At 39.2% G+C, this 27,548-nt stretch overlaps 1 protein-coding gene across 1 annotated transcript in view; it reads right to left on the bottom strand.

Annotated features, from left to right (window-relative positions):
• EFCAB6 (EF-hand calcium binding domain 6) overlaps positions 1-27,548 on the bottom strand; it is an 83,420-nt gene that overhangs the window by 15,891 nt on the left and 39,981 nt on the right. The window contains 2 exon segments of the mRNA XM_083819992.1: positions 11,611-11,709; positions 11,713-11,799. Coding sequence (XP_083676118.1) covers positions 11,611-11,709; positions 11,713-11,799 — 186 coding nt within the window.

Here is a 27,548-nt window from a genome sequence, read left to right as displayed (position 1 = left end):
TCCTGGCCTGTATAAGAAGCAGTGTGGCCAGCAGGTCTAGGGAAGTGATTGTGCCCCTGTACTCGGCTCTGGTGAGGCCGCACCTGGAGTACTGTGTTCAGTTTTGGGCCCCTCGCTACAGGAAGGACATGGATGTGCTCAAGCGAGTCCAGAGAAGGGCAACGAAGCTGGTGAGGGGGTCTGGAGAACAAGTCTTACGAGGAGCGGCTGAGGGAGCTGGGCTTGTTCAGCCTGGAGAAGAGGAGGCTCAGGGGAGACCTCATCGCTCTCTATAGGTACCTTAAAGGAGGCTGTAGAGAGGTGGGGATTGGTCTGTTCTCCCACGTTCCTGGTGACAGGATGAGGGGGGAATGGGCGAAAGTTGCGACAGGGGAGTTTTAGGTTGGATGTTAGGAAGTACTTCTTTACCGAAAGGGTTATTAAGCATTGGAACAGGCTGCCCAGGGAGGTGGTGGAGTCACCATCCCTGGAGGTCTTTAAAAGACGTTTAGATGTAGAGCTTAGCGATATGGTTTAGTGGAGTACTTAGTGTTAGGTTGGAGGTTGGACTCGATGATCTTGAGGTCTCTTCCAACCTAGAAATCTATGATACTGTGATAGTCCTACATCCAAATGTTGGCCATGAAAAGACCCTGGATATTCCACTCACAGGGATTCACAGGGTTCACAGGGATAAGGAAACAGCATCACCGAATTTTCACTTCTGCTTTCATCTGGTGTGGACGCTCCAGGTTTGAGAACACCTGGCAGTTGCTCTTGGTACCTCACCAGCAATATGATGACCAGGAATAGAGCATACAGGCCATTTGTTCTGAAATTTTCAAGGGGGAAACAGAAAATACTTTGATTTTTTTAGTGCTTTCATTTGCTATTATACATATGCATAGCAGTGCCCAATAACATGTCAGACTCTCTACTGTAATTACAAGCAGACCCCACTCCTGTCTGCAATTAGTAGTCGAAAGTGCTGGTGGGAAATACTGGGCCAAAAAATCAGAGGATATATGTGCAATGAGCAAAGTACCAAAATAATTTTCTAGCATCTAGACAAGCATAAGAGTTCTGTGTCTTGTCTTTCAGTTTCCAAAATAATATTGATGCAGTCACAGGCATGAAGGTTGGAGTGCTGTTAAGTAAAATATGAAACTTTCTAATCAAGGTTACCTCTGGTTTGATTATTCACCTAGTTTTTGACTGGGAAAAATCACAGTGAAACATCATTAGCAAAGATAAAAAATTGTCTCTTTTTACTTTAAATTCAGCAGAAACATAATCTTAGCAAAGATGGGAACCTCAGATTCCACTGAGATTAACATGGGTCTAACCAGGTGCTTCGTAGAGACAGATTCATGTCATGACTTTCATCACTCAAGCTAAATTCAAGGTTACATAAACTCTGCTAGCGCTAATCTGGGGGAATCTTTAATCCAGAAAAGTAACTGAGAGGTGGCCGGGAAACATCAAATGCTTGCCCCTTTCATTGTCCAGTGAGGGCAGGACAAAATAGCTACTGAGAAAATGGAATTTGCATTAGATCCCCATGAAAGTACTTTCTATTCCATGCTGACAATGCGCCTCCCTGCCCCTCACCCCCATTGACCCTAGAAGTGAATTAACTCAAAATTGAAAAAGAAACTTTTAAAATAGTGAATACACAGATGAAGAGCTAAGGAAAGAGAGCTACTGCAGTTTAAATTCACAACGTTATTAGCAATAGCATCTCCGTGACTTTGCTTTAGAAAGCCTGTGGTTATTATAGTTCACAACTATACTCAGAGATACGGAAAAAAATGATATCCCACAAATGTAGCAACAAATGTTCATGGAGTGAGAGTCTTAAAACATTTTCATTTATTCCAACATGTTAAACAAGTTCTTGCCTGTTCAGAACAACATGCAAACATGTGCCTATAACCATAGTCAATTTACCTGTTGTACACTTAAACTAACAATAAAAAATAAAGAATTTTCTTACTTGTTCTTCAGTCAGATGCTGAAAATGTCGGTTACAAATATCCTAGAACTCCTGTTTTGATATCATGTTATCTTTTGAAGAGTCAATATCTTTAAACTCTTGTGTAATGCTGTTTAAGCAAGCAGTTGCTACTTCTGGTATCTGTGAGAATTTGCCTCTCTTTGACAGCTCCGAAGAAGATTTAGGCAGAATGACTTTTTGCCCTTCCTCAGTCTAGACAAAACATACACACAGAATCAGTAATGGATCCACTGAATAAATTATAAATCATGGTGTGGCATTCAGCCAGCCGAAGAGGGAAAAGTCCACGGAGAAGGTGGCCTTGGAGATCCCGCAGGCAGTAAAACCTGCTTCCAGGAATTCTGGCTTATACCACAAAAGAGAAAAGGGGCTATGTACATAGCTAAGGGGAAAAATAGACTCTCTATAAACGTGATCCAACTGGTGACAGGCCAACAAAAGCACAGAATTACAAGACTGACCTACACATTTACAAAGGTCTAAAAAATTGGGTGATCTTACAAAGAGGGCTATTCTGTTAATGCAGAAAAAGGGAATTAAACGCTAAGTAGTCCAAATATCCCAAATACATTCTTCTCATCTGAATAGTCTTTAGCACACAGTGGAAATCTCTTTGATTTAAAAGGCACTTCAGTCCTGAAATGAAAGAGAGGGCAATTATTTCCCTTCATTTCTAAGTCCCAGGTATATTCACTGTGGCACTTTCAAATCTGGTCATCCACAGTAGGAATACAGCAGCTAAATATTGCCGTTGAATATTGCAAAGGTAGAGAAAGTGTAAAGGTAGAGCAGAGAAGGGATTGGGAACATGTGTGTTAATGCTTGCACGAGGTGTGCACCAATCCTTTTTTCTGTGTATTGCTTTCAATTTAACACCAGTGTGTTACTGTTAAAATCTACCACCAAAGCTTCCTCCTAACTAAACTCCCATTATGCATTCTGCAGGGTTAAAATCCACACTTTGAGTAAATGCAGTAGGAGGTCATGTGGCAAGCAGAGATAAAAGCTACAAAATACAGTTTTTTGGAATAAACTGCAGAGTAAAGAACTGCTGTGCTTTGGTACAGTCATACCTGAGAATACCAAAGGATTCACTGTGCGTGCAAAAAGATACATTTCATAAAATTAAATATCAGTGAAGCCTATATAGCATTTGCATTCTATCTCTAGCAAGCTCAGTTTTTTAAAATGGAATCAAGTTTTACTTATAAAATTAGCCCCAGGAATGGCACAATAATAGTAATTAAAAAGCAGTACCAGAACTTCGAAAAAGCAACTACTTATTTTCAGGAACGGAAGCCAACTTTCCACCCACTGGCACCGTCTAAACTAAATATGTAAAATATCTTGAAAGTAAAGTTTTCACAAACAGAAGTAGTAGCCATCTTTACTATAGCTATGGTAAGAGATAGAAACAACAAGAAAATAATCTGGTTTTGATTCAAAGATGTTTCTTTACAGCATGTTAAATGTTACTACTATATTTTATACCTCCATGTTTAAGCATATAAGCTTTGCCATCTTCCTGCTCCATGCAATATGAAATATCAAAAAAGAAACAGATGGCTTTTTGTCCTGAGCTCCTGTTTCCTTGTCACATCTCACATGATCATTATAACTGAATGGAAAAGAAAATATGTTTCTTACAGAACTGCAAGAAGCCTGCCTCTGAGTCCTCTGACTCCCCTATTTTCAGATGCAAATAACACTTTTCAGTATTAACCATGCTTTACATAAAACATTTCTGCAGGATAGGTATTACAGCTGCATTACCAAGAGAAGAAACACAAGAAGTGGAATTATTCATGTAGACATGGAGCCAGGTCCTTGCTGTTGTCAGGAAATGAAGATTGCCAGGCATGGTCCAGTACCAGGCATACCTTCTGCCTGCCTGCCAGTCTAAGACTAGAAACCACGTCATCTCTGCTTTTAATTATTCTTATGAAGCCAAAGACTTAAAGAAAGCATTACTGCCCTGCAACCTTTTAAAGAAGCATAGTTGGAAAGTGCAAGCTTTCCTAATTTATTTAATTTCAAGAGCTTTTTGCTTATTTCATAAGACCTAACAATCTTTGATCTTAAAATGGTTAGAAAGCTAATAAAAAAATAACTTGTTCTTCTTGTAAAGCACAGATTGAAAACTAGAAAACCATTTACATTCAGTTATTGCCTTTCATTCATCTACTACCTTCAGTTAGTACTTTCATTGTATACCTGCGACTGTATCATCTGCAGCTAAAATTATCACCTTCAGCTGAAATAGTCGAGCTGGGGCCTAAAATTTCGGAGTCTGGTCTGGGCATCTGGATTTTTAAATACACACAGCGTGGGTATGTTTCTTAGCTTTGTTCTGTCTCAATTTAACCTCATGACTGAAAGGAAGTAACAGAATGAATTTGATTCAGAGCTATGCAGTTTATGTCCTAGTGGTGCTTACAGACAATTTATAGAAGAATTTTTTTGGGCTAGAAAAAGGGATAGTTTTCTTTTAGCTGATTTTCTGCTATTCACTGCAATGTACTCCACTCATCCCATCAAGCTCTTTATTTATCTCATTTCAGAATTCAGGGGAGAGGGCTCTGTACCTTGCTCCTGCTCTGTAGCTTCTCAAATCGCTGTAGGTCTTGGAGAGTTACCTGCCCCACACCATGCCAGCTGCTGCTGTAGGCTCTGACCTCCAGACTACCTGACCGTCCTGCTCAGCATCCACGTACCAGGAAGGCTCTGAGCAGGCGTGAGACCTCTCTAGCATCTCTCAGCTCTTCACAGACTTTCCTGTCTCTCCTAATACTGTTTGTAAGAGCCTTCAAAGGATCATGTAAATCCACTTTCACCTCCTGCTTTCGCCAAGAGAGATGAGGCATTATTGCAAGGCTTTGCTCATGGGCTGCTCTATGTAGATCACTTGCTGTTCAAAGTAGGGCTGCATTTTTCTTCTTTAGAAAGTTCTCTGCACAGTCTCATGTCCTTTTCTATAAATGGCACAACTATGCTGATTAGTAATAAAAGAAGGCTCCACCACCCACACCTGCTCAGCGAAGCTCCATTCCTGCAGCTCCTTCCTGTTTCTGGAAGAATTTTCTATTTTTTTTTTTTTTTTTTAATTATAAAGTAGATCAGAACATCCAGATAAATTACAGTTTCTCTGGCCTTGTCACAAGTCTGACCTCTCTCCCTTTCTGGGGAGGTTCAGACAGCAAAGGTCTTGGGAAACTGCTTGCACAAGAAGCCTCTTGTATCTTTCCCTGAAAAAGGATACATTTTCCTCTTTGTATGTGAGAATGACCTTTGCCAGGAGTAATCATCCTTTTGACAGTTTACATAGTTGTAGAAGTTTCTGTGCTTACCCGTGGGACCATCCTTTACCCTAACAACAAGTATCTTCAGGTAGTTTTCCATAAATTGCTCTTCCCTAAAGACATGTGGAAGCAGCAGAGTTAGTTGCCTGAGTGTGGTTTGGGATGGAAATGCATTTTGTTCTTATGTTCAAACAACCAGTAATATATTGCCACTAGCCAGCCAGTTCTAGCTCTTAGATTCTGATTAAAAAGTTCCAGTATTACAGAGAGGCCTGTGTTTTACCACTGGTTTGTAAGTGGAGCTATATCCTCATCTGGCAATGATCAGTTTAGCTCCATTAACCTGAGTGCTGATTTACGCCTGCTGAGGATTTCATAGGTGGTGGGCAACAAGAGCTTGCAATAATAAGTGTAATTACAAATAAAAGATGAATACTCCAGTAAGGGTCATTTTGTAAGGTAACATTTTCGTTTTGACCAACTGTTTGCAACCCACATACTCAAGTTTTGAGGTCACATTTGCAGGATAAAACACTCTGTAGTGTTTGGCATTTGTAATGGCATATGATGATTTGACAAAATGATTTAACACAATGAGTCAAAGAGTACTCTTTTTCAAACTTCGTCTTGTCTACAAAAATGCCACAGCCCTCTACATGTAATTAAAATAACAGCTGTATTAAATAAATATGAAACATTAAGCCTAGGTAGAACTGGATTGAGAAGCAGGAGCCATAGGGAGGACTCCCTGCTCTTCTTTCTTCTCAGCAGTGTCTAGCCCATCTGTACTACATCTGATGGTCTAATACTATGTTCTCAAAACCATTATCACTCCTTTCTCCTTTTCCTCCTCTTCAAGTAAATATAAAGCGAAGGAGAGGCTTTCATCCCAAGGAAAATTTTGCCATTTAAAAATTTTGCTTTCTAGCCTTAAATAGGGGCAGAAGCACAACTAGGGGCAAGCTGGGTAGCAGGAACGGAATCTAAATTCCAAAAGATGCTGTTCTGAGAGGGGCAGAGTAGATTATCTGGGCTTTTGCTTCAAGAAATAAACTTTCTGAGCAGTTTTGGTTGTATCCTGTAGGTATTTTTGTTAGACCTTTTTGTTCATTACTCCAGAGAAGGAAAGGGAGGTACAGCGTTGGTGAGCATTGTCAATAGGAAGAGATCTCAAACAAGTAATCCCAGCACAATGAGGGATGGCACATCGTAGTCAAGGGGCGGGCAGTGCAAAGAAGAGCAGAAGCAACGAAGGGAAATTTCTGATCCAGTTTCACTATGTATTATTAGTAACTTGGGGTTGTATCAAGGCACAAGGAAAGATTTGATATTTGTCAGCCTGAAGCACATGTAATACTGGAAAAGATACTAACATGCACATATCCCAGAAGGGGTATTTCCCTGGAGAACGGCTGTTCTATGTGAGGACAAAGTTTGTGGAGCTTCTGACTGAGGGTAGGCATGTGATCAGCAGGCCTGGTCATCTCTGGTGCAGCAGGTCACGACTGCTGAGTCAGCTGTCTGCCCAAGTAACTGGCCCAGAGCACGAGGGCCAGAGGTTCAGTAGATGAAGACTAATGAACAAACCTGTAAAACTCCCACCCCCAAAACAGGGAAAAGCACCACATCCGTACAGCAGGTCTTCACATATTCCTGGTGCAATTGCACAGGAAGATCATAGCTGCAATTGAAATTCATCTTCCCATGCCTGAACACAGTGCACAAGGGTTGGCTTAATAACACTGATGAATTTAGGAAGCACGAGTATGGAAAGACTGAGGAGAGGATGCCACTCCTCTGTTGCATGGTCTTTTTTGGTTTGTTTGTTTGTTTGTTTTTGGAACAATATAGTTATAGTAGCTCCGGAACTATATAGTTACAACAGATACACTGTAGAGTTGCACTTGGTGCAAATCAGAGTTTTGGAGAGTCACAGCACAGTCACCCTCTGTTTGTGGAGCTGGTAAGCTGCATCAATGCTGTCCCCTCTTTTGGTTTAGGAATAGTTTCCAAGAGCATGAGGAAGCTGCTTCATTTGCATTTTCCAGGTAGGGGTTGCAGCATCGCTACTGCTGAGAGCTATGTGATGTGAGAGCAAGTGGCTTAGCTCTGTAGACTCTCCAGCAGCAACTTGCCCAACACAGATGGAGACAGCAACAACAGACTCAATGCTTTTCATTAGTAAATAGTGGATACTAGTCCTGGGACCTGGAGGCACACTTATCACAGTGCCAGGCTTCAAGAAGAGATGCGCATTTGCTATACTCTCCTGGTTATAACCCTCTCGTGGGTACTGGTCCAAAGAGAAACAGGATCCTCTCTGGCAGGAAGAGCAACAAGCATGAATAAGTGAGCCTGCAGTTTTGCAGGCAAGTAGGTATGATGTAACTAGCTGGAAACAAAATGTACTCAGCTAGAGAAGAAAGCACTCTGCGGCATGAGACCGACTGCAGAGAAACTCAACAGGAAGCTAAACACAAACAAATAGAGAACTTGGTGTGCAAACAGAAAGTTCAGGACAAAGCTAAATCAAATGCCTACTTTGATTTTCAAATGTTTCATGATTTTTCCTGGAAAGAAGTTCTGGAAATCAGCCCAATTTCCAAATTTCATCATTTAACATTAAATCACCTTTAAAAAAAAACAAACAGTTTTGCCGAATATGTTTCTACTTACTCCCTTTGTCAGCTGAAAGACACACATGCCAGCAAATCCCTCATTAGCTCAATTCCTGCCCTTGAATGGGCGCAAGCAATGATCTATCCCTTCTCTCCGTCATCTCCTCAACCTAACTTGCTCTCCTCCTTCTCACTGCTGGTCTTGACAGATAAAGGTTTATTAAGCTTGCCGCAAATCACTCATCAGCCTCAGCAGCAGGAAGGCCAAACAACACAAAACAATTGATTGCAATCCCTCCTTTCCTCTTGTGTTACCCACTACAGTGTAGGTGTGCTGATTCTGTGTAAAACCTTGTTGTCCTAGATCTGACCAGCACTCCCTCTACTATTGCTTTTAACACATTCTTTACTTTTTTCCCCTTCCACTACTGAAATTGCTCACAGTGGAGAAGGATCTGTGAGTACACTTTCTTTTGGGGTGGGAGGTGTCTGATTCTCCCGTGTAGCTTTCATTAGGCCAGACTGCGTTAGCCACTTATTTTAATACAGAAGAGCTCCACTCAGACCTTACTAATCATAAGTCTGGCAGGTCAGCCAAGAAAAGTTCATGATGCTTATTCCCAGCTCCAGAATCTGGATTTTTACAAATGTCCTCAGAGAGTCCACTGGTGCTTAACAGCATCCCCAAGACAATGTCCTCTCTGCCTTCTTCCTCCTTTCTCAGCTCTTCTGCAGTTAGTTAGCAACATCAGAGCTAAGTGACATAACCGCAGTTCTTCCTTACCTGAATATTAAGCTGCAATCACATTGCTTAAAGTATTTCATGTTTCTTTAGTTCTATTTTCATATAGCATATCCCTACACCTCTATGGAGCTGTAATTCAGTGGGAATCCTGCTCATATAAATCAGATCAGATGTACAGATGCCATAGTGAGTATTCTAAAGAGTTAATCAGAATGTAAAGCTCATTAGCATATGTCAAAGCCATCAAAAGATCCATGTGATGAATAAAACGTTTAGAAATCATTTCCACAAGATTTTTTCAACTTCCCTTATTCAGCTATTTTCTAAGCAAAAAAAAAAAAAATCTAAACCTGTATGGCTTTTGGGTTTGTGAATATTTGCTTTTGTGGTTGTGGGTTATATTTATGAGGTGCCATGTGAGACAAAAATTATCCCAGGCTCGTACTTTACTAGTTCAGTAAATTTTCCATACTTTAATGATCAAGCTGCATACTTTACTCATTACTTTTTAATATACTTCAGTGATCAAATTGTATAGCATAATGATCAGTTTTCCTAATGTGCCTGAATGAGTTGCATATCTCATTAATTTACATATATACTTTACAAGCCAAAACTGTAGCATGTTTGGATGAAGTGAATAATTTAACTACCAGCCTTCTCCCAGAACCTGCACAGAACCCCAGGAACACGTATGAACCCAGGGTGGGATGAAATTGCAAAGGCATGGGAGATTTTGGGTTGAACCCAAATGGAAAACATGACCTTTGAGAGCATCTGGAAGCTGAACCAGTACTGTGAACCTGGTTCATATTTGTTTTGTCTTTTCAAAAATATCCCCTTGTGGATTAACTTGATTTTAATGATGGATTTATCCCTTCTACCCCAACACAGCACAGAAAAGAGTTCAAGGAGAATACTCAATATAGAAAAAAGCAGTACAGGCTCTAACCCTGTCATGGACCAAGTACCTCCTGAAAGAGGTACTTGGGGAGGTAGCTTATTTTTTGTTAAGTTGAGGTGGAAAGTACTCAGGATCTTTGAGTACTGCTAAAGATATTTCATGTTAAATGTACACTTGCAGAACTTGAACCCAGGAGTGTGCAGCTTGTCAAGTTGTTATGGAAGCTTAGCACCTCCTTGGAGGATGAGAAGACATCACAGCTAAACCTTCCCTAGCAAAAGTAGACACCTGTTCTAAAGTCGTTATGAAAGCTTGTTGGTAGGTCAATATTGCAGCATTCAAAAACATTCTTAAAATAATTATATGGATGTATTTCACTCAATTCGTCTTTGGGCTGGTATGATTCAGTTGAAACTTACTGAAATTATATCAGCATAATAGCAGAATGAAGGGGAAATGCAGGATTTTCTGACCTATAAAAAGTATTCCAATGTTTTACACTTGAGAACCATGTAATCTATTATATCTATTAAGACTGCATTTTAATTTTAATAAGCTGAAAATATAAATATTTTTAAATTCCCAACTATTTTAAAATAACTATAACTAAATGTAATACTGCCACTAAAGACAAAGTAACAGTTACACTACTATAAATATTAATGCTAAATTTACAGAGAATAAAAGCACTTAAGCAACCGTATAAAATTTTGAATAAAGCTACACTTATAATAAGTATTGTGGTAAATCTATGCCTATTGGTAACTGACACTCATTGGTAAAGTCACTAACACACTAAAAAAACCCTATAACATGTTACAAACTTTTGGAGCTGTTTTTGAGTTCTCCTTCATCCAAAAAGTATGGTCTCTCCTTCTGCTCTTGTCAGTCACTCCAGCCCTGACAGACTTTCTGACTCAGGACACGAAGAGGCTGAAACAAAGATCTCACTGGTTTTCTAGCTTCTGCATCATGACACAGAATTTAATCACCGTAACTCTATACGGATTTGTTTAGCACAACATTCTGTTATCGCCATGGCAATAAAGTGGTAGGCTTTTTATATGTTTTTCCACTGCGTGATGATTATTATTTTTCTCATTTTATTTGTGCTTCGAGCATATATTTTTGAAAATGAAACATAGTTACTTCCTAGAACATAAGATGCAAGTTAATACTTTTTTTTTTCTTTTTTTTTTTTTTTTTAGAACTGCTATGTATCTAGTCAGTAACAGGCTTTCACATCCTTAGCCAAATTCAGAAATGAACGGTAAGGTAATGTCATTTGGACTCCTATATGCTCACATCTCCTTACACCCTAATCCCACTGGTCAAGACAGACTAAGATGGGAGAAACTAGAGAAAAGGGAAAGACTGTGAAATTAAAATAGGACAAAGACTTCTTTTACTTACACCTTTTGATATGCTCCTGTTGTTTTCAAGCTCAGTAAGAATTTCTGCCTGACAAAAGGATGCTGTGAGTATGAGCTGTGGGATCTGCTCCTGAAGCCTGCCTCAAGTGAATTAATCTGGGTGAGACACTGCAGACAAAAACATCTTCCACAGAGAAACAGTAACTCTAATTTGAGTTGTTGCAACAAATATGTTCAGAGCATCAGAACTGTGTCTATGGACACAGTCAAGATTTTCTCTGTACTTGACTAAGCTCCATGTTTGACCTTCCTACTACATCTACACTCCTGTTATCGTTTGGTGCTAAGAATGTGGTGAGCTCCACACTCCACTCACGTTTCTGCCCACCTCCTGTCAGTCCACCTAGACAGGTCAGAATTCATCAGGCATATTTGGGTATCCCACATCTTATGTCATCCAGTTGGGTAGCATCCATGGTCATGATTTCAGCTTGCCACATTGAGAGACTTACATCTGCATGAGTGCCAGACTTAACTTCTGAGAGCAGTTTATAAGACAATAAGGGCTTTGTGGAGCTTGACAGAGATCAAAAGAAAAATATGTGAAATTTAGATGCTTCTAGCACATTAGATTTTATCAACTAAAGAAAAATACTGCTCAGTAACTATTCTTACTTCTGAGAGGAGGTTTATGTTTCTCAGAAAAGCTTTCCAGTATACTGTCAACTCCTTGCAAAGGTTAAGGTTCTTGAGAAGGTGCCTGAACTGCTTGTCTCATAATTTAAAGCAGAAGTGGTCAAGTACTTGCCGAAGTTCTAGTGCTTTAATTACTCCAGTGCCTTCTTTATCAGATAGAGAAAATGCCTGAGAAGCAAGATTTCAAACTACCTAAGCAAACCTAGACAGTCCACAAAAGAGAAGTCTTTTTTAGCAGCCATTTAGCAGTTCCTATGGAAATGAGGCCTGCATGTTTTTTACGTACATTTTTGTTTATACATAGAGAAACAAAAAACATTTTCCAGAACCTTTCTTAGTTTGAAGTTTTCAGTTCTTTCGAAAATGAAAGGCAATTGTTGAAATAAACCAAAAATAGCCTATATTTCTATGCTACATATAAATATGCAAATAAAAAGCAACCTACAGTAAAAGCAATAAGGAATCGTATCATGCATCCAAATGTTCCTGAACAGGCAGGGCTGAAGACAAGAGGGGAAACAACCAAAAACATGAGGTCTGCCTTAAATATTTTGAATTAAAAATACCATTAATTAAACTCACCTGAGTATATTTAATTTGCCTTTTGTTCCTAAAAAGAGAATAATTGTCCCTAGCAAGGCGAGTTTATTTTCTTCTGCCTAGTCCATAAAGAACTCAACAGTCCTTCCTTCTCATTAGCTTCACCTCTTTCTGAAGGCTTGCTTACTGTGTTCTCATTCTCCCTCATACAAAGTGCCCTGCCTATTCTTTGTGGAAGATTTCCAAAAGCTTCCCAGGGCAAGCATACTAGGTTTAGCACAGCTGCAGCAGGACACATGCAAGAGAGTAATACAGATTAGTGGCAGAATTAGGGTGGTCTGGAAAAGTTGTGGATCATACCACTCCTGTTCTGCCTGGCTGCTACCAACTTACCATGTGCCTTTCTTTTTTTCTGCCCTTCATTTATGATACTACATATATATATCATTCATTCAAGAAAATGTAAATGAATATTACAGCTTTCAAAACTTCAAATTAAGGTCATACTAGTCTGCTAACTGTGTTATGTTGGTGTAATACAGCTGTTTTTGTTTTAGCTTTAGAACTGTTCTAAATAACAGGTTTAAAAATGTATATTTTAATGTACATGAACCTTGTCTAGTGGTAAAATAAACACTACCATATGCAAAGGACATTGGAAAGGAATCCTTTGAACACTAACAAATCTTAAACTATTTGTTATAAAACTTCTAAGGTTTGTATTCATTTGTAGAAGTGTCGTGGATGGGATGTTATTTTTTCCAACTAGCTAGACTTTAAGAATTGTGCTTTCAGATCTGCCTCTAACAAAACAAACACTTTGTTATAAACTCATGTTGTTAGACTCCCCAGTCACAGGGGAGGCAGCAACTCTTACACAAAAAATGACTCAGAAAACAGGGGAGAACTTTCTTATTTTCTCATATAAAGGAAATGAGAAAAGGTTCTGCTTTTTCACAAAAAAAGTCTGGCTGCCCATGGAGAAAATGTCTGAAGTTATATTAACCACCAAATGGTATCCTAAAAGATCAAATGGATAATTTGTTCATGTCAGAAGTCATTTTCAATGTGACCTTGTGACCTTCCTCATTTCCAAGGCACCAAGGGATGAGAGGACAGATACTGCCTTTTAGGACACCAGGAGTGCCTCGTTAAGATTTACCAGACACTAACCTGGACTATTGTATTTATCTACATCCAATTTTAATGATGCAGAGCACAGTAAGGGGTTTTTCCTTTACAGTGAAAAATGCAAAGTGATTACATGAATAGTTCATTATGCTGTTTAATAGTCTATCTGGCCAAAAATGTCATGATGGCCCCAGTAAGTTTACAAACATCACCGGAGTCTCCAAACACCATGGAAAGAGATTTCTGTAAAGAAACAGCATCTCCCACAGTATTTTGTTCTTTTTCAGTTGTACCAGTGACATCATTAGTGATGTCTTTGTTGCAAGCCTGTGTTATTTTTAACTGCAGGACAAAGCCCATAGATTGAGAATTCAGAAATGCAGCTATTGATAAAAGGGAATTTCTACCCCCATCATGTTTCCAGCCACTGTTCCCTTTTCTTCCCTTGTGCTGGCAGCAACTCTCCATCTTTGAAGGCAGAAGCCTGCCTCTAAGGCCATGAGCTTACACTGGACCTGAAACTGCAGGTGCAGATGACATGGCTTTACGTTCCTTTGTGACAGGAATGTTTCCTTCAAGGTCTTTTTGACTATTCTTTCCCATGCTTGAAAACAATCTTACTGTGGCATCAAAAATTATTTACTCTAGAGGCTGCTGCATTTCAGTATGCTCTGACACAACACCCTAAGACTACTTAACATATGCCATTTTTTTTCATTCAGGGCTTTCAAAATTCTAGAGAAAAGGGGTTATTTTTATCATCCTCATTTTACAGATGGGAAAACCAGGAAACTTGCTGCTTGTCAGCTAATGTGCCTTATCTGTCTGTGTCAGAGGAGTGGCCAAGATCATAACTGCAGATAGTTGCAGAAGCCCAGCTGACAGGTGCTAACTTCTGCAGCCACTAAAATATGTCCACATCTGATCATATGTCTGTATCCTCAGTTGCTACATGTTCTTTTCATCTCACACTGATAAAACCATAATGCCTGTCTGCAGTAGCACGTTATATCTACCTATAGGAAGTCTCAGTTTAGGAAACTCAACGGAGATATTCAAAAGACGTGATTATTTACATGCCTGCCATGCAGTTTGCAGACAACCGGAGAAGGAAAAGGGCTTTGGGGAAGAGAGGAGAGTTCAGATGATTTGATATTTTATTTTTCTTTTCCAATCCTTCAATCTTCAAAAAACCTCTAGGCTTGATTTGATATGCTTGTTCTGTGAAGTTACCAGAATATAATCAATTAAAAAGTCTGCAGTTGTCAGAACATACTATTCATACATAGGCCAAGGTTTTTGGTAACACTCAATTAATAGTAGAAAAGTTTTGAAGTCTTTGGGCTAGTCCCCAGCCAGGCAGAAAAAAGAGAATAAAAAAATATTCCATGACCACATGAAACTTACCTTGTACAACAAATCATAAGATGTTGCAACTATTTCTTTTATCTTAATTAAGGTCTGTTCTAAGCTGAGCACTGAAAAGCTTGCAGGTGGTGCAGCCTGCTTTTATCTCTGTTGGTATTTAAATGCCCTGCCATCATCAGTTGCTCTCAGGAAATCAAAATAAGAGAGCTTGCTGTCATGAATGCTCATTCCTAAGCTAAGGGAAAAAAGAATGAGATATCTATGATTTTAAATAATTATCTTACTGTTGTCTGCAGTGATTAATTATTATGATTTATTATTTGTACAGCAGCAGCACTTCAAGATACGTTTGTGCTGTCAGTGTACAAATCCTGTTAACTCCAGCCCAAGCTCTTTCTCAGGTCTAAGCCACCAATCCCATCAATTAAATGCAACCACACTCTCAGATGCAAATTCAGACTAGTCTCCAGATGCTCAACAGGAGAACTGCTTTAGCCTGGGCTCAAGTGTACAACCTTCCAGTCCATCAGCATTAATTTGGTGCTTTTTAAGCACAGCAGAATATTTTGATCACAACCTGCTGCTGAGCTTATCAACACCAATGTGGCCAGAGGACACATAGGCTATCAACCTTGTCCTTTTATCTCCTTTTCATGTCACAATCTAACAGACTCTATTGCTGAGCTGCTCCAAATTTAGGTAGTTGAGGAGCTTTCCCTTGACTTTGCTTTACAAAAATACCTTTGACCCACAGATCCTGATGTGCTGCTTAAGCTTCTCAGTATGTCATGGTTATCACTACTCCTAAAGAAAGAAGCAGTATCACACACAGTCTGGTACGCTGGTACCAAACACAAGCTCACATATCCAGTACAGTGCTGTGACACACTACGTGGGTGTACCAGCACAGCTGAATACATGCTCAGGATTTGTCTGCCACATAGTAGGAAACAAAATCAGTTTCCACACAAAACTTCTCCTAATGTTTGAGATGGAAAGGCTTAACTTCACTCTCAACCTATGCTTCACTTTTTGTGGTTTGGCAGGCCACTAGAGAACTTTTCTACAGCTTCTTGGCCCTGGTGTCAGTGGCCACAGCACAAAGGTTTTAACATGAAGTGTGGGCAATGAAATGCCTAACTGAGGGCAGGACTCAGCCCCACTGCATTTCAGGCACTGGCCCTCCCTTCCTTTGGTACACCCCCTGAGCTGCACAGAGGGCTAGTACATGTGGCCCAACAGCTGCTGCTGCTGACTTGCAAAGCCCCGTGGCCAGTAAGGGATCCTGATCAGATCAGTCTTGGTCAGACTGTACCTGGGAGGTCTGCCCAAGGGCTCTGCAGGCTGCACACACAACTTGCTGGATTTATGTCTGCTAAAACATCTGCTGGATCGGGGACACTGGGGATTTTCATGTTCTGTCACATTGGAAACTCAGTGGGTTACATAGCTGACTACAGATAGCTCCGGTAACAACACTGTATATATTTTTGCATCAAATATCAGCATGGGGAAAGATGAGCTCTCACATATGATTTATTTATTTTTTTTCCAGAGAACTTGAGTTACCAAACTAAATTAACTTTTATTCAAAGATGGATAGTTTACCATAAAAAGACTGGAATTAAGGCAAGTTTCACATATGCAGAAAATATGCGAGAATAAGGGTTATTTAGCATGAAAGATTAAGATGAAATGAATAGCATTAACCATAACATGAAAAGCTACTTTCCTCCACTTTCATATGACTTGTGACTTCTTAATGAAAAGACACAGTGTATTTTAAGCAAGGACTTCAAGCCTGCCTAATGAACCTGTAAAATTCTTTACCACAAGGGAGTACAATAGCATCGGCTTGCTCTACTCTTACCCAGTGTAAATCCAGTGTAGTCAGTTATTGGAATTTCCTACCATGCAAAGACAAACAGAGTCTCCGGAGTACAGTATGCTTTGGGGATTTTTCATACAGGTTTATTGGCTCCCATGGAATTGTTCCAGGTTGACCTTTAGAGTTACCAGCCATGGAGAGGATTTTAATAAACTTTAATAATTTTATAGACAATCATCAGAACTGTAGATAATTTGCACACATGTAATAAGTAAGCAGCTCCTAAGCTGCAGGGAAAAGGCTGGGATTTTTTACTCTTGCATTAAGCTTTTTTTTTTTTCTTTATTTCTTTTTTTTTTTTTTTGGTCAGAATTATGGTCAAGACAACACCTAGAGAGCCAAGCCTTCACACAGAAGATGGCCTCACCATGCAACCTGATTTTCCTGTGTAAAAATGAATTACTGTAATGTACTTTCATCATCTGTTTCCACAATAAATCACTGGAGACCAACGCCTCAGCTACCAATCACCAGAATATCCAGTTACAAGAATGTCTAATTAATGAGGAGAGCTAGTAAAACGAAGAGGAAACTTTATGAAACAGGCTGGAAAAGAAATTAACTATAGACCCCATATCTGCTACTAAGAAAAAAAAAATTCAAGAGCCCTGATTTTGCATCTTGCAGCTGCACAGCACTCCCACATACTACCCATGTCAATCTGGCTCCAATATTGGAGACAGTGTGTGGAAAAGGAAATAATCAACACCATTTCAGCGGAGAAATAAATTGCCAAGTGGGCATTAAAATTTTAGTAATAAAACTAAATGCATATGCTAATCTACTCAGTATTATTTAGAAAAGGCTATTTTGGATCAAGAAATGAATAATCTGCACAAAATTACAATGAATGGAGGTGTTTATCATCAAGAGGTCTTTGAGAAAGAAACAAGCAGCAGATTCCTATTAAGGTTTCAATTCATAAAAAGTTTATCACCCAATTAAAGGTGAACTGTGAAAAGTCTTTGTTAATTTTATTTCAAAAAGAGCCTGATCTGGCAGGCTCTGGAGAACAAAACCCAGTGCTGCCAGGCATATGACCTCTGAGAGGCTGTTTAGGGCAGAAAATCTCAACTACCTAAAGTTGGAGCAGGTCCTTTGTGTTCCTCAGCCTCTACAAAGAGAATTTTCCTCTTGCTCATATTAACACACTGAATTAAAAGCATAGTTTTGCATAGCAGCAGCATTGGATGACTTGAAAGCTATTGCTATTTTATAACCTGATTTTATTCTGCTTTTGTTTGGAACAGGGTCTCTTTCACCCCTTTGCTGTATTACACTGAAACAAATAAATAAAATTAGCAAACAAATACACAGATTCAAAGCAAACCATCATTATGTAAGCAGACTTTTCATTCTCATTACCTGCAGAACCTATACCTGGCCTAAAAAGATTTCTCAGTCATATGCAGTTTTAAGCATGTAGCTATCTCTGTTAGTTTTAACAAGGCTTCCGATATGCTTAGCGCTAAATACAAGATTATAGGTTTTGCTGGGTGTGACCAAAGAGATGACTAGAAGATAATCATACAAACCTGTTTAGAAGACTGCTTAACTGATCATGATCAAGGTAACAGTTGAATTCTTGTAGTATCCTGTGCAGGTCAAATACTGTTACACAGCCATCTCTATTTTTATCCATTTTATGAAAGGCCTTCTTGAAATCTTGGAAGTAATCCTTAAATTTATCCCAGAAAGAGAACAGATGTTTATTTTAGCTCATTTGTTACATCACATGAAAAGGATACAAACAAATACACAAAATAGGGGTGGAAGGGCAGAGAAAGATTTTGAGCTTATTTGTGTGTGGTAAATCCATATGATTTATTCAAAGACTGCCAAATTGTTCACAAATAAACCTCATTCCCCCCTCCCCCCTTTTTATTTGCATGTGGAATTGCATAGCCAAAACCTCCCACTGTAAACAAATGTTACTTGGGTGATTAAGTGGTTACTCTCCCCATTCACAACTGCAGATAGAAAATACAGTCCTCTCTTTTAAAGCCTGTTTGATCAGAGTTACAAGATGTTTGGTGTCAGCTGGTGAAATGGTGAGGGTTTGGCAGCATACTTCCTGCAGTTCGAAGCTCCTGGAACTTTGATATAGTCAGAAGAACTCTTTTACAAGAAGTTAAACCTGAGCAAAACTGGGAATAGCACAGGGCCTGACCCATGCCCAAGGGAAGAAATGCAGAGCTTCTGCTGACTCATGTGGACTTCGGATCAGCATTTAAATTTTTTTCTGAGATATTGACTATCAATTGGCTATTGACACATGATCAAATTCAGGCCTCAAAATCCTGATTTCCACTTTATTTCGTCTCTCATATTTCACTGACATCGGGGACCTTTTGATCAAAGTTTGGAAACCCCAGCAATATCCCTCTCCTCCTCATTCAACAAAAACCTCTCCACGTTTGGGCTCAGGAGGATAAGCCAGGTACAAATATCTTTCCTTTCTGCATGTTTTCAACCAACAAAATCGCTTAAGATTAATGAAAGGTCAAACTAGTTGTGAACTGTGCCTTGATGTGGATTACCAAGTATACATAAATTAGCTACATATATTCAGCACTTACAAGAGGATACCCTTATGGCAAAAACAACAGGTTTTAGTCTGGGTTAATAACTACAGCTGCGCTCCATTTGCTTTGGGATTGCTCTTTCTGACAGCCCTAGGGTACAGAGCACAGAGTCTGGGTTCTTCAGAGAATCGGGATTTGTAGCATAAAAGGCTTATTACAGCGATAACACTGTTCAGCCGTGTAACCCACATGATCAAGCATGATTGCCTCAGTCCCTCAACAAGCTGGGCTACGGATCTAACAACTCAGACCAGTTCACTCTGCTTCTTGTTAAGCCACCACCAATCAGGCAGCACCCGATCCTTACATCTTCTCCTTCGTATGAATAAGGCTAACAGGGAGCATGCTAAATATCATATGCTTTTTATCAGCACTCAGTAAGTCTTTTCAGTGCTCTCATGGATCTGCTCAGCAGCATCTGATCTCAGCTTCAGTTACTGGTGCTGTCTTTCCTCTCACAGCATTGCAGAATCCTTGATTTTCCATTTGTTTTCAAGAAGCTGTAAGTTCAGTACAGCCTTTACAAGAACAATACATTTTCCTTGCCAATTGTTTTTCCTAAGAATCCATCCTTTTGGAGTTTACACTTCTTATGAACAAAGAATAATTTCCCCACAGCCTTCAGGGTACAGGAAATACCATTGTGTATGCAAACAGCATCACCTACCTTAAAAAATCTGAATTATAATATGACTTTGGTGGGTTGTTGCCAATTTTTTATATGCTTCAGACCCATTGTATCTTCCAATATTATATGGACTAAATTAGGAGTACTGGGACTCTCTGCCTAACAAAGTTTCAACAGGAATAAACCATTTTTGAAAAACATTCCTCAAGTTTGGTGAAAGTATGGATCACTTCTCAATTTCACAGCTTCCTTTAAATGTCTTTTAAAAGTCTGAACTCAGCTCACCATTGAATTTAGGATACTTGAATTGGAAGTAGCATGTTAAAATCCTTCATTCCCTACAAATCTTTCCAGGTCCAAGATGCTGAACAGCGCATCACTGTTAGACAGAAATTCTGGGATTTCATATGCAAACAAATTCAGCATTAGTATATGCCATAACATGTTCTGATGTTAAATTCAATCCAAGCGCAGATTCAGGTTAATGCCGAAGTCAATTACTTACAACAGGTTCAGATGTACTGACATATGGTGTTTTCTTTCACATTTTTCAAAGGTCTCGTGAGCCTCCTGTACTCTATGAGGCATATCAGGTCATAATACATTGACAACACTATGCTGTTACCTCTAAAGTGTATGCCACTGAACGCAGAAAATTTTGATCTGAGTTTGTCATACGGACTTGGTGTGCAATGCCCTTGCTACCCAGCAGGTCGTGACCTTCACGACTTTCCGCACTGTCATCTTCTGTATAGCTTCTCCAAACCCAGCCCACCTTCTTCTGAAGTGGGGCTATTTTTTTTTTTTTCCCAATCATATTTCCAGGTATTATGTCATTCTCTGTGTTATTGTCAAGAGTAAGCTCATTGAATGCTCTAGAAAGTATGTTTTTGATCAGTAATTATTTCTCCAACTTAAATTTTATTGTAAAATTGAATGGTTTTGGTTAAAGAAGAATATAAAAAGTCACACAAATTTTGTATTCCACAAGTTGGTCCTTTTTTTTTTTTTCTCATGTTTACAAAGTGATTTGTGTCAGCTCTGACCATAACAGACCAATAAACAAATATGTGACATTTCTTACAATCACGTAGCAGAGCCAGAGCTCTGCTCTCTTAGTCTCTACCTAGAATTATGGTGTTCACAAGTGCCCTAGAAGCATATGACATGCATTTCCACTAATTATTTTTTGAATAATACTGTCCATAAGCCATTTTTTGAAGATTTTATCTATCTTTTAGCGTCAATACATGTAAGGCAAGTAGTTGTCTTTTTAAATGCCGTACATTTTGAGGGTTTGAACTAGATCTTTAAGGTCCCTTCCAACCCAAGTCATTCCATGACTCAGGAATACTTTTCCCAATTTTACAGCCCAGTATTTTGTGTGGTAACTCAAAAGCTACTTGCACAGATTGTCAGCGTGATATGAACTTTCATGTAATATTCACTGTGCTAAGAGGCTTTTGGACACCCTCATCTTTGTGGATGGCATATTTGTAACAAATCTCTTCTATCATGTTTCCAGTTAATCTTTTTTGCCATCTCACTGTCCTTACATTTGTATTTATCTAATTCTACTTCTTCAGATTCCCCACAGTTTTTCTCCCTACTCAACATCTTCAGTACCTATTTAAGCATCCATAGCTGCTTCAAGTAAATAACTTTTCTAACGCTTTCCTTTGAAGACAAGAAAAGGATTTAAGCCTGAAGGAAGTCTTCACAAGCGGAATGTTCTGTACAGTGATTTAAAGATGCATAGTGTTAAACCCTTGACATCCACGGAAATTTACTTGGATCCAGCAGAAGAATCTGAATTTACATAAAATGTTTATTTATATTCATAAAAATGTGTGCAGCCATTTTCCTGAAAATATCCTTTGTAGGACAGTAAATATAGGACAGTATCTGTCCTGAAAGATACACATAGCCCCATTTATATAAGGACAATATCAGCAGCCTGCCTTTTGATGTTCCTGTTGTTAATTGGCTCTTCCATTTGTAAATTTCACATTATTCCTATGTGATCCAGCTGCTTTATGAGCTTCTCTCTCATAAACAGAGGAATGTTGCTAAAAGCACAAATTGTTGTGAAAATACAATTTTATATTCTGTGTCTACTTTATTTCAGACATTAAAGATTTCTGGGCACGATCTCTTGCAGTTCCTTCATCAGATTCATTTCTTTAATCAAGCCCAGAGCAAGACATATTTTAGACCTAATATTATCTCTTTCTGAGCATAAACTTAAACTACTGTGTTTATCTTCAATTTCCAATTTAATTTCATATAATCCTTTAGTAGGAATTAGATTCTTGGTAGACACCCTCATTTTCAGTAGTCTGTCTTTGTAAGTGGAGATTTGTAAGCCAAATTTTGAAGGTAACATTGAGCACCAGTTTTGAATTTTGGAGGTGTTTTCTCTCAGCCTGCAGATCTCTTCTGCAGCTTGTGCAAAGAATCTCTGCTTTCTTGCATGGTTGGTTTGTGCACCCTCATACAGATCTGGGAGTGTGTGGGGTACTCTGTGTTGTTTTTGCTTACCCAGTTGCAAGGTATTACAACGTTATTTCTTATAGCTGCTGCAGTATTTCCAAATTCCTGGACATAATTTGAACCTGCAAATTTTCATATTTTTCACTTTTGTTACTTCTTACTGATAGCTCTGAAGGGTCTCTTCAAAACTGTGTTATTTCATTTCACGACATGTGGCATGTCCTCTCCCCTTTCTGATGTTTTCTACTATCCCTTACAACTGTCCTAGCTTGACTAAACAGATTTTTCTTTTTTTTAAAAATAAAGAAGAAAAGAAGAAAAGAAGAAAAAAAAGAAAAGAAAAAAAACACCCTACCTTCCTGACGTCTTTTCAGTAGCTTTGGATCTTGGATTCCAATCAGCATCTGATCCCTCGAAATGGAGTCTCTCAAAATGTCATAACTACTTGACTGATTCATTATTTTAAAATCAGACAAAAATTCTTCAAAGGATTCCTCCCTCTGCATTCTCATATGAAACCTGTGTCTTTCAAAAGTTCACGCTTCCTTGGGAGTGCAATATTGAACTTACTTTCAGTAGCCGCATGGATTGCCCTTTCACCCTGCCATTAAAAAACGCTGATAGCTTCTACTTCTGTAATATTCCAGAAAATAGTAGTGAGCTTCCTTATGATGAATTTAGCCATTGTATATAGGTTTCAAAGCATGATGTGAATCTTTTCAAGGAAACTGCAATATTGCCAGTGTGTTTTAGAGTCTCTAAAAGCCCCTAAAGAGCTATCACCTTTTCTCTCACTTTCAAATCTCTTTTTTTCTAGTTAATACCCTCCTCTATTTCACATTCTGCTCCTGTTACCACACAAGATTCAAGGCAAAACTTTTATTGGAAAGAACATAGAAGGATGCTATGAAAGATACATATCAGAGTGGTGCCATTGCACTCAAGATAGCTTTACTGTCTTGTATCTAATTATTAACTAACTAGTTTAGACTCCTTCAACCTCCTCTTAAATACGAGACCCTAAAGATCCAATATCTGCTAATTGGATCTATGGGTTTTAACTTATTATGTTCAAAAGCCTACAGATTTTCCAACAGAGACACAAATCGAAAATTCAAGATCTGCTGACAGGATTTGCTTTTTTTTTTTTTTTTTGAGTAACTGTAATGTGCCACAGCTTAAGAACTATGGCTTTACAGAGATGGGAAAGGGAGAATAGTGGAGGAGATGGGTGCTGCGCCTCAGCACCCCAAGAGACCAAGAGAGTCACACCTAAGAAGCAGCATACAGTAACATGAAAACCAAAAAAAAAAAAATCCTGACTACCATATGGGCACTTTGTGATTTCACTGAGATATCGGTTTGCTCCTCCACTGGAAGATTGTTTAGCACTGCACCTCCCATCTCGCAAGGGTGTGCTTTTAGGATGTGATATGGTCCACATTTTACCCTCATTGCAAAAAAGATTCTGGGCTCCTTTACAATTGTATGTTATTTTCAGTGCCATGCTGTTAAATGATAGCTCTTTGTCACCACTATCATCTCCCACTTAAATATTCCCAATGAAAGCAAAAGCTGAGGTAAAAGTCAAAACAGTTTTTAAAACTCATATTTTTGGAAAACTGAGGTATTCAACATTTTTGCACTCATTAAAGATTTCTAAGCAGTAATTATTCCACTCACAGCAGTAAATATGTGCATGGAGAAAATGAGGATTAAAACCATAGATCAAACTACATTGCCAAAAAAAATATTCTTGCGAATGTTTTGCATTTTTCTTGAAAAGATGGAGAGCCACTGTTCAATGTCTGTTTCTAATTTGGGCGATTTGTTCCTGTGAGTTACAACAAAAGAAAAAGGAAAAAAAGTGCACAGTGTTTTGAATTGTAAGACATCCAGAGCTTTTGTCTGCTTCACAGTGTGTACTCACAGGGCACTGAAACTGCTCCAAAGCTGTTAGGTTGAGGTTTACAGCCCTTGCAGAGAGCCTGAAGAAAGGACATGGGCTGGATGCAGCCACTGTGCAAATAGTACTGAGAGCTTAAGCAAGATCACAGAAGGGGCAATGGGTGCTGTTCCCAGAGGTACTAAAGTGGGTTCTTTCACAGCAACTTCACACCTCATGCAACTGTCTCCTTCCAATCAGAATTTGACAGGAATCAGTGAAATGAATCATTTTTCCAATTCTTTCAAAATAAAATGGAGGCTGAGGACCACGTGGATCACCAAGTTTAGATTTTGCAGCCACTGCATCCATTTTTCTGACCAAGGAGAGATCTTCTTACACTGACTTTTTAGTAGGAGGGCACAATGCTCACCTTCACTTGCCATATCTCCGCTGCTCTATTTGGTCCTGGACTGGAAGGCTGAATGACCCTTGGCTGGATTGCTTCACAGTGGTTTCAAAGCCACTACATGGTTGCATTTCATTTGTCAGACAATGGCTCAGGCGTAAGAGTCACTTATGGCTTTCTGAGGCCTCATGTAAAATCTGAGGAGTTCAAAGGCCTGGATTCGACTTCTCTTGTTCTTCTAGTTTTCCGAGAGGAAAAACCAGACAGGAACCACTATGACAGGACTGCTCCCTCTGGCCAGGAAGTGGGTGGGAAAGTATGGCAAACAAGAGAACATTCAGCAGAACCAAAAGGTGACAAGAATAGATAACAAGACTTAGTTTTGCAGACCACAAGTGGTTAAGATGTGAATCCATTCCCAGAGGAAGCCACAGGTGCCAGAAATTTGAAAAGATTAAGAACAGAACTGGATGTTTTATGTATCTGAATCAAGAAAAGCCAGAATCTAACGAATAATTATAATGCAATTTTTGAAAAGGATATGGAAGTCCTGTCTGCAGGCTTAACCCAAATTCTGTCATAGCCTGGGATTAGACAGCCCTAGTGCAGGGGCAGAATATTCCACATCCATCGACTAGTAGGCTGTTCCACCTCAACTAAAAACACCTGGCTCTGGTTACTACCAGGTAACTGAATCCAGTTATCCTTGGCCCAGTCTGAAAATTTCTGTTCTCTTTGAAATTACAATAAAAAGTCGCTATGCACTTTTATGTATGCATTTGTGTGTATAGTTGCCATATATATAGGTATATACATAGTTGTTTTACCTTAGGTTCTCAAAACTAAACAATTGTAAAAGATGTGAACCTGCCACAATTTCACATCACTATTTTATTTTTACCCTGCATGTCTTCCCAGTTGAATTAATTACTCTCCAGCTGCTTCAGGGTGAGGATGTGCATCTTTGAATCTCACTGCACAATTTCTGTTTGTATTACAGCATCTTCTCTACTTGCAGAATTGCTCTTTATTTATAGCTCTACAGGTAGGGAGGCCTTGCACTTGGCATTGCACTAAACAGGTTAGAAGTTGAAAGTTGCTGACCAAAAGAGCTCTTCATCCAAGTTTAAGACTACAGACAACCAGCTGGTACAACAAGTGGAGCAGAAGAGCCCAATATGACATAGTTTGGGCCTAAGTTTCACATCAGACAGTTACAAATACAATAATAAGCAATGCCTATAACACAGCAGCTGCCTAACCATCTCTGCTGTATATTATGTGAATATTTTACAGGTGAAATGCTCATTGATAACCTGTGTGTGTCATGAATACAGTTTATGACATTGGGAACTGCAGTGCAGGTAGGAGAGCTGTGATGCTGAAAAGGAAGGAGAGCTTTGTCCTTGATTCCTTCAGCCTATCTGGAACACTGAAAAAACAGTATTAAAAAAGCAGGGTAAAAAGCCAAAAGCCTTACCTTACAGGCATCTCTGTGGTGTCTTTTTTTGTTGTTGTTGTTTAATGATTTCCCAAGCTGCCTCTTTATCTGCAAGACAAGACTTCTCTTCTTTGTTTTTGAGTGTATCACCTTTACCAAAAATGTTATGAGGAATTATCATTATTATCAACAATAATTTATTAGCTCCCACAACATGTAGACCCTTTCCACAAATCAATCTGTACTCTTGGAGGTATGTTTTTACATGTGTTTTGCTCCTGAGGGTTTATAGTCCTAAATAAAAAATAGTTCAGGAGGAGAGTAAAAGCATGAGCAGAAAACACAATAAGAATCCAGATGGTGTCTGTCTACAGCCTGGAAAAATAAAGTTTTAACATCATTGTAGTGGGACAGAGGATCATCCTGTTGCCTCATTTTGCTGGTGGGTGTGGGAATCCTATAGCAGCAGCAGGCTGATCACTGCTGACTCACTAGGGCAAGCATGGATCATTAGACTCCACTGTGAGTAGGATATCATTTTGTCATTTGTTTGTCAAATGCTCTTCTCAGGAGCAATGACCTATTAACTCTGAGTGTTGATTTTGTGTGAGGCAGAGACTCCTCTTGCTTAGAGATAAGATGTTTATTTCTCTTGTATGGAGCCAGGGTCTATCCTTGTCATGGTTGTCTTTTGTTGCTTCTATGCAGCTTCTATGCAGTTTACTGATAATTTAACTAGCTGCTAGAGGGCTGTGAAACCAACTGTGCTTGCTACTTGGCTCTCATCCAAGGGACAGGGTAGATAAGGTACCAGAATGTCCTACACACACAATCATTCCAGCTAAATGAAAAGCACCTGTTGATTGTGATCCGGTAGGTCTAAGTCCATGTTGCCTAGAGCAGTCTGAGAAGAGACCTGTAGGGTGACAAATCTGCACTTGCTCTTTCCCTTCAACCTGATCTAACAGCAGTGTTCAGACTGTAACTACAAGCTGAAACTATACCAATAAACAGGCCAGGGAGTGCTCTGGACACAGAGGCCAGCTGGCACGTCTCTGCTTAGTGAACCTTCTCAGACATGAAAAGAGACCAGTTGCCTGCAAACTGACTATTAGAAATAGTCCTTGGGGCATTCTTGCTCCCAAACTGTGCTGGGAGAGATCAGGGAGAATCGTACTTGACACAGGCCAAAGCATGACAAGGATTGTTTTGGCAGGTTATCAGCAAAGATGATTGTGTCTGAGAATGTTCCTGGATACTCTGATTTGTCAGTATAGCTCCTGCCATGAAGTCTGTAAAATAAGTAATATACATCCATGGAGAATATGTTAAAAAAAGTTTCATGATGCACTCTAGGGTAGGCTTCTCTTTAGCAAATCTAGGGAATAGCACTATGTATAAGCCTGGTCCAGTACCTTCAGAAACTCCTTTTCAGAGACTGTTTGGAAAATTACATTTGTATTACATACAGTATCAGTATCATCTTAACAAACTAAACACAAACTCTATCCCCAGTTTCTGTAAAAATTTTTGATGAGTAAGATATCCT

Source organism: Anser anser (assembly GCF_964211835.1).
Source record: "Anser anser genome assembly, chromosome: 1".
NCBI classification, from domain to species: domain Eukaryota; kingdom Metazoa; phylum Chordata; class Aves; order Anseriformes; family Anatidae; genus Anser; species Anser anser.
Note: the sequence above shows the minus strand (reverse complement) of the source record. Positions and strands in the feature narration are given on the sequence as shown.